Here is a 15,424-nt window from a genome sequence, read left to right as displayed (position 1 = left end):
GATAGGGCTCCCCCCCCTCCAGGACTTAGACGTCCATCAGCACACAGCCCGGTGAGGACGGCAGGGGCCTGGCTAACGACACGGCAGCGCATCCGACGACAGGAGACCGTGCCACTGTCAACAGAACGGAGAGTGAGGAAGGCAGAGCAACGCCTGCAACACACCCGCTTTGTCTACTGAAGAGAAGGAAGCCAGGAAGCTGCGTTTCCATCTCCCCAGATAAACACGCACACAGCAACGCAAAGGCAACGAAACACCATGTGACTTCTGGGAGGAAGCGGAACGGGCGAGATGGAGCGTGTACGGTCTCTCTTCTTGGACTTCCTGGCATTTTGAACAATGGGAATGCATGAGATACATTTTCTTGGAAGACTGGTTTCTTTTTCTTTATTGGTTTTAGAGACAGAGGAAGGGGAAGAGAGAGAAACATCCATGTGTCGTTCCGCTTATGTCTGCATTCACTGGTTGGTTCCTGTCTGTGCCCTGACAGGGGATCCACCCCACAACCTTGGTTTTCCAGATGATGCTCTAACCAAGTGAGCTACCTGGTCAGCGTGATGTATTAAATATTTTTTAAAAAATATATATATTTAAAAATGTGGAATCTAATGCACAAAATGGAAACAGACTCAGAGAGACAGACTGACAGCTGTCAGAGGGGAGGGGGTTGGAGGGCTGGGTGAAGAAGGTGAAGAAATTAAGCAAAAACAACAACAACAAACCTCCTAGACGCAGACAGCAGTGTGGTGATGACCACAGGGAAGGGGCGGAGGGTGAAGGGGGGATAAATGGTGATGGGAGGAGACTTGCCTTTGGGCGTTGAACACACAGCACAGTGTACAGCGGATGTACCATAGAATTGTGCACGGAACCCTGTATAACTTGATTAACCAATGTCACCCCAATCCATTCAGTAAAATTATGAAATAAAATAAAAACACCTCCGGGCTCCAAATTTCTACTCACCTGTTTGAGGAACCATCAACCTAGCACTCTGGGTAGACGCTGGAGAAGGCCGAGGGAAGTACTGGCTTCCTGTGTCGGCACCAACACACACAGAGGCCTCTGGGAACGTCGTAAGGAGCAATAGTTTTAGGCACAAAAAAGGAAAAAAACACACACAAAACCAACCCCCAGAAAACACTTTCAATGGACGTTTCTGGTTTCTAAGACAAGTGGAGTTCAGTGACACAGAGAACACAGAATGTCTGGGTGGCAAAGCCTTTCTGTGCGACACGGCATTGACACACGCCGGAGGAAACAGCTCGGAATACAAAAATACAGCTGCGACCCAGGAAATGGCACCGATTAGAACAGTTTTATTACTTAACAGACCATCGCATATACATTATCCTCCAAATAAGAAACAATTTGGTTCCAACGTTTGAAAGGCAGCTTCCAAAATGAGTCCTTAGTGTAAATTTGAAAAAAGGAAAAAAAAAAAGTCCTGCACGTGAACACAGTTTTGATCCTTGATTAAAATATGCCCCCTGTACCAATCACCTCTCTCATACAAAATGTACTTTATAAATAAAACTTTCCAAAAAAAAACAACCCCAAGATCGTGGATGCTTATTGCACATCATACAGAACGGTTGCCGCCATCTGAAAGGCCCCCGGCCCTCCTCTCTGTCAGCTGTAGAAAGGACTTGCTCAGATTCGTGTGGAACAACACCCTGCCTCTGTAGGATCAGACATGCCGTCTACCAGGAACGGGAAATAGAGCCTTACTGAGCAGCTTCGGTCGTTTTTGTCCTAAAGTAAGAACGACTCTGTCTCCTAGGCAATGACAAGAGGTCGAAACAAGTGAGGAGCCCTGTTCAAACGTCCGTTTTCTCTTTTCGCACGCGCAGGCCTGTTACCCAGCTGCACATTTCTCCTCCCTAGGACCAGCCCTTCTCGAAGGACGTAGTGTCAAAACCACACCAGGGATCTGCATCACGCTGCCCATCAGCCACAGGGACTGCTCTGGTCTCCACAAACCCCCCCAGCCCCGGGCAAAGCCAGCACCGACCAGCCGGGATGCCACGGCCTTAAAAGCAAACCAACAAAAATCCCCACTGACGCTCCATACCATCGAGCACAGAGTCTCGCTGAGGAGGCGTTCAATAAATAGCCGATGAGTGAGCGAGCCGTCCTGAAGACCGCCTCCTGTCTTAGATGCATTAGTGATGTATGAGTACTACGCTGACTTAGGGTGCACAGATCTAACACGGTGGCTGAACAGAGGACACGGCGTGGACACGGTGGCCGCTGCAGTCCTGTCCCGGGGTCGCGCACAGGAGGTGCGCCCTCAGGGTTAAAACGATTCCCATAATAAAAAGCGATTAGTCGAGTGTTTTTATTTCGCCAAGGGGCTCTAAGGGCATCGGCCTTGGACAATTCCCAAACATACGATGAGCCCGAACCAAACCAAACCAAACCAAACCAAACCAAACCAAACCAAATTGCACTATTACAAGAAACGAGTCCGTGCGAGCAGAGGGGATGGGGATGGGGGGTGGGGGCGCCCGCTAAGGAACCGCCACTTCCAGGAGCCGGTTGTTTTTCCGCTTGCACGTGGGCACGCTCCCGTTTTTCTGGCTGCCCTGGACGAACTTCACGCACACCTTGTCCTGTCGGAACTGCACCAGGAACCTGGGGGAGGACAAGGCAGGTGAGCGTTCACACGGAACACCGGGATCCCCTGGCTCCAGCTTCCCAACGGCCCCTGATCTGGACAAGCTCCCCCCTCCCGTCAGCACCGTGTACATGGGTCCCATATGGGTCCTATCAGCACTGTGTACATGGGTCCTATCAGCACTGTGTACACGGTCCCATCAGCAGGCGGCACACGCTGCTGTAGCTCCGGCTCAGCCCTGAGCGCATCCCTCCAGGGCAGTGGTCGGCAAACTCATTAGTCAACAGAGCCAAATGTCAACAGGACAACAATTGACATTTCTTTTGAGAGCCAAATTTTTTAAACTTAAACTTCTTCTAACGCCACTTCTTCAAAATAGACTCGCCCAGGCCGTGGTATTTTGTGGAAGAGCCACACTCAAGGGGCCAAAGAGCCGCATGTGGCTCGCGAGCCGCAGTTTGCCGACCACGGCTCCAGGGGGAGCAGCGTCAAGAACACCGTTCCCAGGTCTCGAACGGAAAGACCGATGGGCTACTTTCCACGCCTCTCCATTTCTGCGCTGCAAAAAATATAAACTGGGGGTGGGGAGGGGGGTTCCCTACTCAGTTACCAACGAATTGAGACATGAAGTAACGGATTTCAGGAAAAGAGAGGGAGTGGAGGCCCAGAGACCAGGGCTTCTAAACTGTGGTTGCTCACAATTTGCCTGCACGGCCTTTGCCGCACCCCCGCACTCTGCTAGCTGTTCTTTCTGGCCTAAGGATGTGTTTCAAAATAGGGAATCGGTGTGGCCCGGCTGTGGGGTGTAAAGCCCGCTGTGACTCCAGCCGGTCCATGCAGCCGGCCCACCACAGGGCTCTCCACCCCCGCCCGAGGGGCTCCGCACGGGGACACAGACCCGCCGACAGCGGGCGGAGCGGTCCCCCCACCCGGAGCCCAGCAGCCCCAGTCACAAATGTCAATGGAAGGGAGCTTCGAGCTCCAACACAGCGGCCGCCAGCCGGGGTCCGCAGACCACTGGTGGTCCGTGAGGTCCGAAAGGCTGGCGCCCGCTGCTCTAACAGGTGCCGTCAGGTTAAAGCTGTGATGAACTGGAACCCAACTAGCCGTTACCTTTTTTCCTAGTAGTGTGTGAGAAAGGACTCGATAACGAGAGCGTCCTTTAGTCCACTCTGCCATTTCCAATGCAGAGTACAAACAGCGGCCCATCTCCCACCCGATCCAAGCACCATTCTTGGTGCAGAATGAGAACAGATACTGAATAAGGGTCTGTAAGTGCTAACACACCCAGGAGGCCATGTCTGACTTACACAGGGGTAGGAATGGGTGTGAATTTCCTATAGAAAGACTTTTAGAAAGAGCTGAAACAGAACAGGCTGGCAAAATCCTAACTAGAAAATAAAATCATTTCCTGAACAATCTGGTTATGCAAATGATTATGATAAATGCGAAGAAAGTACATAAGCAAATAGTAAGCAATCTACTGAAAAAAATTAAGTATCAAACAACACGGTGGCTCAAATTCATTCAAATGATCTCATATTGATAGACTTAATAATTGGGGGGGGAGTGCTCCAACCTGCATGCAAAAAATGTCTCTATAATTAGGGCCCTAATGTCAAGGAAAAATGCAAATTTCAAGTGCAGGCAGTTTTAACACTACTACACCCGTCCACACGGAATGCTCACTCTATAATACTAGTTATCAACACGTGAAACTAAAGGCATCTCAAATACAGCACACCCAAACGGCACACCCCGGCCCCCCCAAACCCCTCTTTCCTCAGTGTCCTCTACTGCAGTGAATGGTTATCACCATTCGGGTTCAAAACCTAACTCCCAATCTGTTAATAAGGCCTCGTTTCCCTTCAAACTACCCTCAAAACCTATTGCTCACAGCCCCCACTCACACCCTAGCCTAAGCCACACCCTCCTCACCCATCATCCTCAGCGAGGACAGCTCAGAGGAGCTCCCAGCTCGTTCCTCTGCCTCCACTCTCGTCTCCCTACAGTCACTCTCCACACCACAGGCAAAGCGAGCTTGGAAACCAACAAATCGGATCACGCGCCCCCCTCACTCCAGACCTGCAGTGGCTTCCATCCTCCTCCGTGAAATCTCAGCTCCTCCCCTCAGCTCCCGAGTTCCACAGGGCCGGGCCTGCCTCTCTCATCTCACTCTGTCCCCGAGTCCGCCCCGTCTCAGGGCCTTGGCACCTGCTGCCGCCCCTGGAGGCAGCTCCCCGGACGGCTGCCTGGCTCGCCCCCTGGATTCCAGCCTCAACACAAGTGCCACTAAAGCGAGACCTTCCTGACCTCCACAGCCAGCACCCTCCGACCCTTTGCCTGCTCCCCTCTAACCAACGTCACGTCACCAAGTTATTCTATTGGTGCACGTTTTCCTCTCCCGCCAGGATGTCAGGTGCAGGAAGGCAGGCGCCTGGTCGCCCCCTGCCCACCCGTCATCTGGAACCAACGACAGACACACACTGGGCACTCTATAGTGGGGGCTGCATAAACGAGTGAGCTCAGGTCGCGTCCCCAAAACCAGGCAGCCGGAGCACGCGGGGGTGTGCAGGGAAGGCATGCACGTACTCATCGGAAATCTCGATGTTCAGCTTCTGCCGGGTCTGGCTGAGAGTCGTCCGGTACAGCTTGGTGGCCATCTCGATCAGGTGGTCGCTGCTGAAGAGGAAGTCCCCTTTGCTGGCCGCCTCGGAGCCCTGCGAGGACAGAGGGGGCCGGACGGTGAGCAGGGCAGCGCAGGAGGCAGGAGCGCGCAGGCCGCTGAGCGAGCACACGGTCTCTCTAAGCGTCGGCTCGGGCGCATCCTCCCGAATAAACGAGCGACAGAAGCAGTACGTCTCCCACGCCGCTCCGAGCACGTCCGCGGGGTGACCTACCCCGTGCTCCCCAAAGCTGTCCCACGGGCGGAGGCGCCCTCAGGGCCCCCGGGAGCTGGCTGGAAGCAGACCCGCTGGCCCCCCGGCAGGCCCGGGCACGGACCCGCGGCGGCTCCCGGTCGAACACTGACCTCACCTGGCACTCGCTCTCAAAGCGCTGCCTAAACCCTCCCCGGTGATTCGCTTAAAGAAGTCAGAGCAATGACAATCCCAACAGACATCCCCGGGCGTGGCTCTGCTCGCTGCATGAGGGACCCACCTGGAGGGCGTCTGAAACACGGGGTGCTGGCGCCCCCCCCCCCCAAGCCCTGACCTGGCTGAACGGGGCTGTGGCCTGGGCAGCAGCGCCGCCTTCACGGGCGGCCGGGGCTCGGATCATCTCGGGCTGATCCTGCTGCCGCCAGGCTGAGAGTCACAGCTGAGGGAACGGGCCGAACGAGGCTACGGGATTGTCTCAAGGTCAGACTCCGCTGGCGAGGCCACTGTGAGCGAGACGCGTGTCGCTGAACGTGAGGCCTGTCGGCTGCCTGTGTATTTGGTGACTGTTTCCTGGGGGGCAAGCCCTAGGGTAGTGATGGGCAACCTTTTGAGCTTGGTATTTCAAACTTCGCCAAAAAACTGAGCATAACTCGGGTAGTGTGTCCCTTTGAGGAAAAAACATTATTTCGCGATATTTATAGTTTAAATAACATAAATGTTTCATCCTCGGCATGCGGCCGCCTCAGCGGCCGCTTGTCATCAGAAATGGCACTGACACGCGTGTCAGAGGTTCGCCATCACTGCCCTAGGGGAAGCACTTTCCATTTAATCCTAGAACAACACTACGAAATAGGTGCCGCTGTCCTCCCGTTGTAAAGAGGGGAAGAATGAGGGGGGCACGGGACGCTAAAGGGCTGGCCAAGGTCATGGCAAAGTCAGTGAGGCCGAGGCCAGGGGTTCAAGTCAGGACGGTCCTGGTTCAGCTAAGAGCTCAGAACATAGAATATTCCCAGGTCCAAATTCTCAGGCAGGTGACCGTAGTCACATTCTTACTTCAAAGCCCCGAGAATGAAGATGAACAAGACGTTTACTAAGTCGGCATGTGGATGAAACCACAGGAGGGCGCAGCGTTTGAAGCCTCTTCCCAGTCCCACCCGTTCATTCTCAAAACAATGCCCCGCGCAGCGGCCGCAGACCAAAGCCACTCGGTCAGACGGTGGCTCCAGCCAGCACGTCGCTAAGCGATTCAGCTCATTCAGTTCCTGAAACTCCGAGCCTGAGATTCTCCCCAGGAGGGAATGCAGCCAAAACTTCCCCGTCAGTAAGAAGAGCATGGGGTCTTCGAGCAACAGGGGCATTCAGGTTCCGGGCACGTTAACCCGACGGCGAGAGAGCGGACCGCGGCCGAACCCTTCCGGTCACACCGGCAGCGGCGGGCTCCTTACCTCCTTGAGGTGGATGGCGAAGAAGCCGTCGTTCTGCGAGCTCATGGACACTTTGGTCACGTCCACCAGGGGCACCTCCGACTTGATCTGGCCGGACTTCTGATCGGCAAGGAGGAGGTTGTTGTTTGTTAAGAGGAAAATCCGGGAGGTGCTCTGGAGGAAATAAAACAAAGCAGGATGCAAAACCGGAGATGGAAAATGCCCCCGACGGCCGTGAGAGTAAAGCGTTCGTTATTTGCAGAAATGCATGTTTCACCCAATACCCCTCGGCAGGCACGCCTATGCGAACCGAGAACACATGAAGCACAGGCAAGACATTTTAATTCAAGACATTCCATCCACAGGTACAAATGCCTCCGAACCTGGAAGGCAGGGGGAGACAACGCCCCGCACAGCCACTCGGCTGGGAAAGTGAAGCGAAAATTTTAGCATTCGGACGAGGACAGAGGCCATCCCGGCCGGCAGACGCGGCCCACAGCCCGCAGGGGGAGCGTTTACCTTCCCGTTCGCACGGTTGATTTTGTTGACGACCTCCGCAATGATGATCTTTTCGTCAATGGCATCTTTGAGCTTCTTATACTTGGGGTTCTTGTTGATTTCCAGGTAAGCCCCTTGGAATGGCTGGCCAACACTAAAGAGAAAGAAAAAAACAAACCCCTCCCATCAGACACGGGGTCAGGTGGAAGTACTGCTGGACAAGACAACAGGCAGCTGACTCCTAAGAGGGTCTGACGGCTCCATAGAAAGTAAACTTGTTTTATACGTTGTGTTTGCATCTGTCCTCAATACTAATGTAAACTGGAAATAGAGCCTTAAACCGATTTCAAATACACACACACACACACACACACACACACACACACACACACACACGTATACACTGAGTGGCCAGATCATTATGATCTCTGAACACATAATAATCTGGCCACTCTGTGTATATCCTATATAATAAAAGGCTAATATGCAAATTGTCCCCTCGACCAGGAGTTCGACCAGCAGGCAGGCCGGACCCCACCCATGCACAAATTCATGCACCGGGTCTCTAACATATATATATATATATATATATATACATATATATACTCTAAGATACATATATATACTGAGTGGCCAGATTATTATGTGTTCAGAGATCATAATAATCTGGCCATTCAGTGTATATATTTAAATGTTTTTACTGACTTTTTTTTTTAGAGAGAGAAGAAGGGAAAGAAAGAGATAGAAACATCGATGAGAGAAAAACATCATTGCACGCCCCCCACTGGAGATCGAGCCCACAACCTGAGCATATACCCGGACCAGGAATCAACCAGTGACCTCTTGGTTCATGGATCAATGCCCAACCACTGAGCAACACCAGCAGAGCTCAAATATATTTTTGATGTGATCCTGGCATTTGGTAGGCAGGACTTTGATAAAATCTTATCGCATGGAACAATCGAGGTGAAAATCACTCACATGAATGACCCAGGACCCAAGTGCAGGGCCTTACCTGAAGGGAAGGCAGTTCCTCTGATCTGTGACTATCAAGGTAACAGCCGCCCACAAAGGGTTATTAATCCCTTTAAACAACACACAGCAACGGAACACAGAGCACAAACGTCACCATCACCTGATCCAAGGAAAAAGCCCATTTTCTTTTCTTTTTTAAAAAAAATGTATTTTATTGATTTTTTTACAGAGAGGAAGGGAGAGGGATAGAGAGCTAGAAACATCGATGAGAGAGAAACATCGATCAGCTGCCTCCTGCACACCCCCCACTGGGGATGTGCCAGCAACCAAGGTACATGCCCTTGACCGGAATCGAACCTGGGACCCTTGAGTCCGAAGACCGACGCTCTATCCACTGAGCCAAACCGGTTAGGGCGAAAAAACCCATTTTCTTGCAGAGTAAGAAAATCAGTAACCTTCGGTGGAGAATAGGGCCAGAGCAATAGGTCTTAGAAGACAACTATAGAGCAGGTGATATTATCAGGAAATTCTGGCTCCAAGAGGCACCACATGAAAGAAAAATCAGGCCTCTCCTCCTAAGAGGTGCCCCTAAATGGACAGAAGTGGCCACGTAACATTCAGAACCGGAGCAATTTTCTTTCAAACAGAGTGCTTCCCACAGAGGCGTGATCGTGCACACACGCTAAGACACCATTTCCCTCGAGACCTGCTGGGGGACACGCTCAGGGCAGCTTCTTCAAAGACGCACAAGCACACCAACAAAACCCTACAGCTTCATTCTGAGCTGGAAAGTTCTGGCAATTTGCAAATACCACTGTAAAGGCTTGTGCTGTGGGTGGAGGATGGGGAAGAAAAATCTGTGTCGGTGGTCAGTTTCACAGCTCCCAGGACGGACAAGGCCGACACCCGTGGGCCGAGTGAGCTTCACACAGTGGAGGCGAGGGAGGGGACACCCGGATGGAAGAGGCCGACAGCCATGGGCTGTCCTTCACAGCGGGGGGAGGGCCAATCATCCCACCCCGACTGCCGTGGGTGATACCCCGCCCCCCCCCAAATTTGTCTTAACGTTGTTAACATTTTTGTTGTTCACATTCAAATGTGCTTTTAATAATAAAAAGTGCTAAGAGCCTTTGAACTGGTTTCTTCAAGAATGCATTTTTCCCCCTCCAGCTAAGAGTCATCCACAGGGAATGTTAATTAAGAAGGCTACTCTGCATGTTAAAAATATAAAGGAGAAGCTACATAAAACGAGCTGCTGGAGAAAGCAGAGACACGATGCTCCCGCCTGCATACGCTGCGTACAGCAGGCCGCCCGGCCGCCTGGGGATCGAGTCACCCTGTTTGACTTAGAAGAGTACCTACCACCCCGAGCCGCCAGACCGGCTCCCCAAGGAAGCTGTGTCCCTTCAAACATTGAAACCAAGTGAGTCTGGCGACTTCTGGTCTTTTAATCCCCTGAAAGGAAGCGCTTTCAAACGTGCGTGGAGACACAGAGAACACAGATGTACCATATGTGGTACATGTGAGTGCATTTAGCATATAATGCACTTAAATTTCTAGGCCATTCTTCGGGGGAAACTAAAAGATGTTACACATTTGGCTTGAAACTGTCCAATCCATTTTTTTCATAAATGCCAGATGAAAAGGAGGTGGGAATTCTTGGGGAAATGGTGAACTCGGGGGGACGTAGGAATTTCTGACGAGCCTGCCATGGGTACGCCTTCCTTTATTGGGAAGTTGGTGCCCACAACGAAGGAACTGAACTCGCTGCACGGGCCTCGGAAGCCGTGCCCGTGGGGTCAGCAGCCCGGGGGCCCCCACAGGCTAGCGGCCGAGCAGCGCTCAGAAAGTGTATGCTGGCTCGCTCTTTTCATGGCTCTTAAACACGAATTCTGACCCAGCTCGTTAATTAAAGTAGGAACTCGGGAACGGTGACGACGGTAAATGTCCAACAGACATTGGGCTAGACTCTGAAAACTACAGAAGCGTAACAGGAACTTACAATGCAAACTTACCTTAGTAGCCTCTACAATTTTTATTTTAAAAAGTGGCTTCTAATTATTATTATTTTTCCAATGTTTTTATTAATTTCAGAGAGGAAGGGAGGAGAGAAACATGGATGGGCTGCCTCCTGCACGCCCCCCATTGGGGACCGAGCACGCAACTAGGGCATGTGCCCCGACCTGGAGTCACACCATGACCTCAGGTTCATAGGCTGACGCTAACCACCGAGCCACGGCAGCCGGATGTGACTTCTAATTGTTTAATGCAGTGGTCGGCAAACCGCGGCTCGCGAGCCACATGCAGCTCTTTGGCCCCTTGAGTGTGGCTCTTACACAAAATACCACGGCCTGGGCTGGCCTGGGCGAGTCTATTTTGAAGAAGTGGCGTTAGAAGAAGTTTAAGTTTAAAAAATTTGGCTCTCAAAAGAAATTTCAATCGTTGTGCTGTTGATATTTGGCTCTGTGGACTGATGAGTTTGCCGACCACTGGTTTAGTGAAGTGTTCGAGGTAATGCCAATGGAATAAAGGCAAGAAACAGCCATTGCTCCCAAGTGTTTGTTATTTGTACCCCGCTGCTCGTAAAATAATGCATAAAATTAAAAAAGCTCTCATGCCCTAACCGGTTTGGCTCAGTGGACAGAGCGTCGGCCTGCGGACTGAAGGGTCCCAGGTTCGATTCCGGTCAAGGGCATGTACCTTGGTTGCGGGCACATCCCCAGTCGGGGGGTGTGCAGGAGGCAGCTGATCGATGTTTCTCTCTCATCGATGTTTCTAACTCTCTATCCCTCTCCTTTCCTCTCTGTAAAAAATCAGTAAAATATATATTTAAAAACCCCCTCCCATGTAGCACCGAAATCTGTACTAGCAAAGGCCTGCAAACAGCTGAGAAGTCTGTGGAATGCTGACTGCTGTGAGTGACGCACAGCCCCTACCTCGAGGGGTACAGCGCCTTCTTGTCCTTGAAGAGCTCGCTGGCCTCCAGCTTCTCCTCATAGATAAGCTTCTGCTGGTCTGTGAACTGGTCCCTGTACTTCTTACACTGCGGGACCGGAAGAGAAGAGAAGTAAGACATCCCTGTACAAGCAGGTCATCCCTCATCCTCACCTGCAGGAAGTCCAGTTAATACGGCGAGAATAAACGTGAATGAACTCTGCATTGAAAAGCCTCAGTGCGGCCTTCCCTGTCGGTTTCCGCTCACAGTGCCGGCTGGGGACACTCCCTCCGCACACAGGAGAGTCCCGCGGGCCGGCCTCGCCTCTCACCGTCTGCTCCCTGCGACGGCGGTCCCTGCCCCCCAGTCCCGAGGCCGCCCCCTCCTAGAGACCCGCGGTAGGAAAACCACCATGTAAACTCGGAGCTGACAGGATTCACCCGCATCGTGCGGAGATGTTCGCAGGTTATTACTCCTTTCTCCTCCAGTATCATTCCTTCAGAGAGGGTGAAAACCACAAAAACCTGAACCGCTTTAAGGCAAGTGGAATCTGAACGGGAAAGGCGAACAGCCACGCACACCCCTTCCCTGGACAAGAGGAGACCCTCGGGCACAGCTGCTGTTCCCGGACTTCCCACGGGAGCCACGCCCGGTCCCCGGCACAAAAATAAAACACTCCCCCCCCCCCCGCCCACCCCCATCCTCCAACAGCTCCCTCCGGCTAGAGGCAGAGGTGCAAACATTCACTTCTCAGACACACAGGACATGCGGGAAGAAGTCTCCAGAAAAGAAGGTGCTTTTTACCCTCCACAAGTGGAAAATCCTCTTCAGCTCCTTGTGAGCGGAATCCAAGAACAGGTAAGGCCGGGGCGGCCAGTTCTTGTCGACGGGAGACAAGGAGGGCATCGTGCTTTTCATGTCCAGGAAGTACTTTTGCATCTGCATTGGGTTGGACAGGAAATGCCAGATGAGCGAAATACCAGGAAAGTCCTTGTTTTTCACAAATCGGATCGAATGGAGCAGCCTCTGCCGGGACCGGGCAAGTAAGTGTCAGGCCCGGAACCTCGGGAACGTGACGTCTCGACTCCATCCCCGTGCGGGCCGCGGGGACCTGAGCTCCCCGCACCGGCGAAGACGAAAGAACACGGACTCTCGTCCCAATAGGAACAGTGATGCTGACCCCAGCTAACACCCGAGCGCTGTGCTATCACGCGGCTAGCTCTACGTAAATTTTAATGAAAACAAAGCGAAGTAAATGAGCCAGCTCCTCAGCCACAGGTGGCACGTCGAGGGCTCCAGAGCCCCGTGTGGCCACGCGGCTGGCGGCTGCCATGGCACCGCAGACATAAGCCACCTGCACCTTCCAGTCCCGTGGACAGCACCGCCCGCCGGTCCTCCAGCGGGGCCGGCGCCGAGGGCGTCAGGCCATCACCCCGAGTTAGCCCTCCAGCGCTCACGAGCTCGGCGCCGTGATCCCCCGAGAACGAACCGAGGCCCTGGAGTGAGGCGCTCGCTCACATCGCTCCCCTGTGAGAGGCAGGGCCCGCGGCCCGGAGCCCGCCCTGCTCGCTGCGCTCACCTCCGCCGGCACAGGGACTCCAGGCCCATCTGGTCGGCTGGGCCCTGCCAGAGCCCTCTCCCCTGCACCCCGCTCCCCGCTGCTCGCTGGCCAGCCTGGCCTGAGGCAGCTCAGGGCAGTCCAGTAGGGCAAGACCTTAGTATCCCCCAAACTCCCGTGTTGAAACCCTACTCCCCACAGGAAGGCACCAGGAGACGGGGCCTCTGGAGGTAATGAGGGTTAGAGGCCGCAGGCCACGAGGCTAGAGCTCCCGTGATGGGCCTGGCGCCCTGATCAGAAGAGACGGGAGGGAGCGGCTTCCCTCTCCTCCCCGCTGCCATCGCCACAGCCCACAGCCTGCCCTCGGAAGCCCTCAGTGCCCGCCCGCCCTCGGTGCCCGCCTCCAGGTCTGCGAGCAGCAGGTGCTGATCCTTCCAGCCGCCCGGCCTGCGGGCTGTGGTCAGAGCAGCCTGCACTAAGACACCTGACTTTCCCGAGCTCGTGTTCCCCCAAAGTGTGCCCTCCCCGTCAAATAAGAACATTTTATCTAAACAATGACATCCTATTAACTACACGTGGGCCGCGGACAGCTCTCCCGAGACGATGCTGCTGGGCGCGAGCGGAGGGGGGAGGCCACCGCGCCGTGGGACCGCGAGGACGGAGCGCGGCCCGGGAGGCGCCGGTGACAGCCGGTGCTGTTAGCGCGCGGCCCCCGGACGCCCAGGAGCCCCAGGCAGAACGCAGACTTACAATCCTCTGAATGGTGAACTCGTAGATTTTCTTCCCCGCGTTGGCTCTGAAGAACTTCCTGTACTCCCGGCGCACCTGCGGGGGGAAGCAGATGGGGGTCAGCGGGGCCCGGCCGCCACGGAGGCTGCGCGTCTACTCCACGCGAGCAGGTGCCTCTGGATGGAGGGGACAGGGCGCACCCCGAGCCCAGCGTTAGGTCAGAGGAAGCGGAATGCAGACATGCCCGTGGCAATGCTGGCGTTTCGGTATTTTAAACCCTTTTAACTAATTGTTCAGAAACCTGACGATTCGATGAGAAACATTTTACAGGCCCTTTTGTAGCGGCAAACGCATCCCAGACCAAAGCACGCTTCAGGAAGAGAGGACACAAGGCGATTTTCATTTCAAATTGCTCTTAAAAGGGGAAAGAAGGCCTGAAGAACTACACTGCCATTTCCAAAAGCCATGCGTACGGAGCTGGAAATGGATGGTACAACAAATAAGAACGGAATTAGATCTGAACTAGCCCTGTCTTCCATTTCACTGCATTGATTTTCCCTCATCCCCACCCCCACCCATCTTCCTGCGGGTACTGCCGCTGCGCTGAGGACGTCACATTACAGCCCTCTTCTCTCCCTGCCCTCCTGCTGTATTTACGTTGTAGGCTAATGTCTAACAAGACACCCGCGCCAGGTGTTGGCTGAATGCATGAACAATACAGTTAAATTTTGAAATGGAGGGGAAAATAAGCTATTTATTATCCTTTAGCTATAAATGGGAGAGTTAGAATTTAGCAAGATATTAGCCAACTTGAATAATTCAGGCACTATATGTACCTTTTTCTTTCGTTTCTAGTTTTCTGGGTTTAACTGCACGCTTAAAGTATTTCTCCACCAGGAATGAGCGACCTGCTCACCAAATTCAGTTTGTAGAAAAATGTTTTACATGCGTCTTTAAATTAAGAACTTTCCACAGGAGCTCAGAGGGCAAGTTCCTCTTACCAATGTCCTCAGGTCCAGCAACAGCGGGCCCATCCCCACATGACGAGGATGGGGTCGCCCCGAGTAGCGCTCGCTGCCCTCCGCTCGCTGCCCTCAGAAGAGAATCGCACGCTCCAAGCTGCAGGAGGCCCCACGGGCCACCCCACCTCCCCCTGCTCCGTCTCTCGCCCCGGTGGCCAGCCTGGTCCCTGTGGGGATGGGAGGGCCAGGCCCCCTCTCCACGCCTGCACCGCACTGAGGGGTACACACCCTCCCACACACCACGTAGGCAGTCGTCCTTCTAGTCATCGCCTACGTGACTGATGCCCATTTCTCTTTCGGCCGTGGAGTTGCTAGATTCGTAACCATTTCAAATCTCAAACTTACAAGGGACAAGGACAAGAAAAATGACTCCCGGAATTATAACAGTGTAGGAATGCAGGGACTTTCAGGTTAAAGTGAGGTTTCGGGACACACATCCTTGGAAATATAAGCCCGACTCTACTGATCATCCGTGTAGCTGAGCTACTGTAACGGGCTTCCTGAGACTCACGGGTCAGGCCCTTCCCCCGAAGTAACAGCTACGCACAGAGGAAGCCTGGTGACCACAGACCACACACAGAATCGGTTCCCTTCATGGGGTCACGGGGTCCTCCAGGGCCCGCTGACCTTTGTCATCAGTTCCACTCGAATCACGTCATCTACAGGGCAAAACTACTGCTGTTACCAACGTCCTTCTTTACAGTAAAATGTGTAAAATTACTACACTCGTGGACTTCAGAGAAACTTAACCTTCTAATAAGGGTAACAATAAATACTTCTGTTT

At 53.4% G+C, this 15,424-nt stretch overlaps 1 protein-coding gene across 3 annotated transcripts in view; it reads right to left on the bottom strand.

Annotated features, from left to right (window-relative positions):
* Positions 1-1,299: 1,299 nt before the first annotated feature.
* The window catches only part of MYO1B (myosin IB), a 142,233-nt gene continuing 128,108 nt past the window's right edge, over positions 1,300-15,424 (bottom strand). For all 3 annotated transcript variants that reach the window (XM_079782782.1, XM_079782783.1, XM_079782781.1), the window contains 7 exons: positions 13,640-13,714; positions 12,136-12,270; positions 11,333-11,439; positions 7,443-7,575; positions 6,945-7,097; positions 5,213-5,340; positions 1,300-2,637 (listed from right to left, as the gene is read on the bottom strand). In XM_079782782.1, coding sequence (XP_079638908.1) covers positions 2,514-2,637; positions 5,213-5,340; positions 6,945-7,097; positions 7,443-7,575; positions 11,333-11,439; positions 12,136-12,270; positions 13,640-13,714 — 855 coding nt within the window. In that variant the 3' untranslated portion in view covers positions 1,300-2,513. The remainder of the gene's footprint in view (positions 2,638-5,212; positions 5,341-6,944; positions 7,098-7,442; positions 7,576-11,332; positions 11,440-12,135; positions 12,271-13,639; positions 13,715-15,424) is intronic.

This window comes from Cnephaeus nilssonii (genome assembly GCF_951640355.1).
Source record: "Cnephaeus nilssonii genome assembly, chromosome: 10".
Taxonomy (NCBI): domain Eukaryota; kingdom Metazoa; phylum Chordata; class Mammalia; order Chiroptera; family Vespertilionidae; genus Cnephaeus; species Cnephaeus nilssonii.
This window is presented reverse-complemented; position numbering and strand designations above follow the sequence as displayed.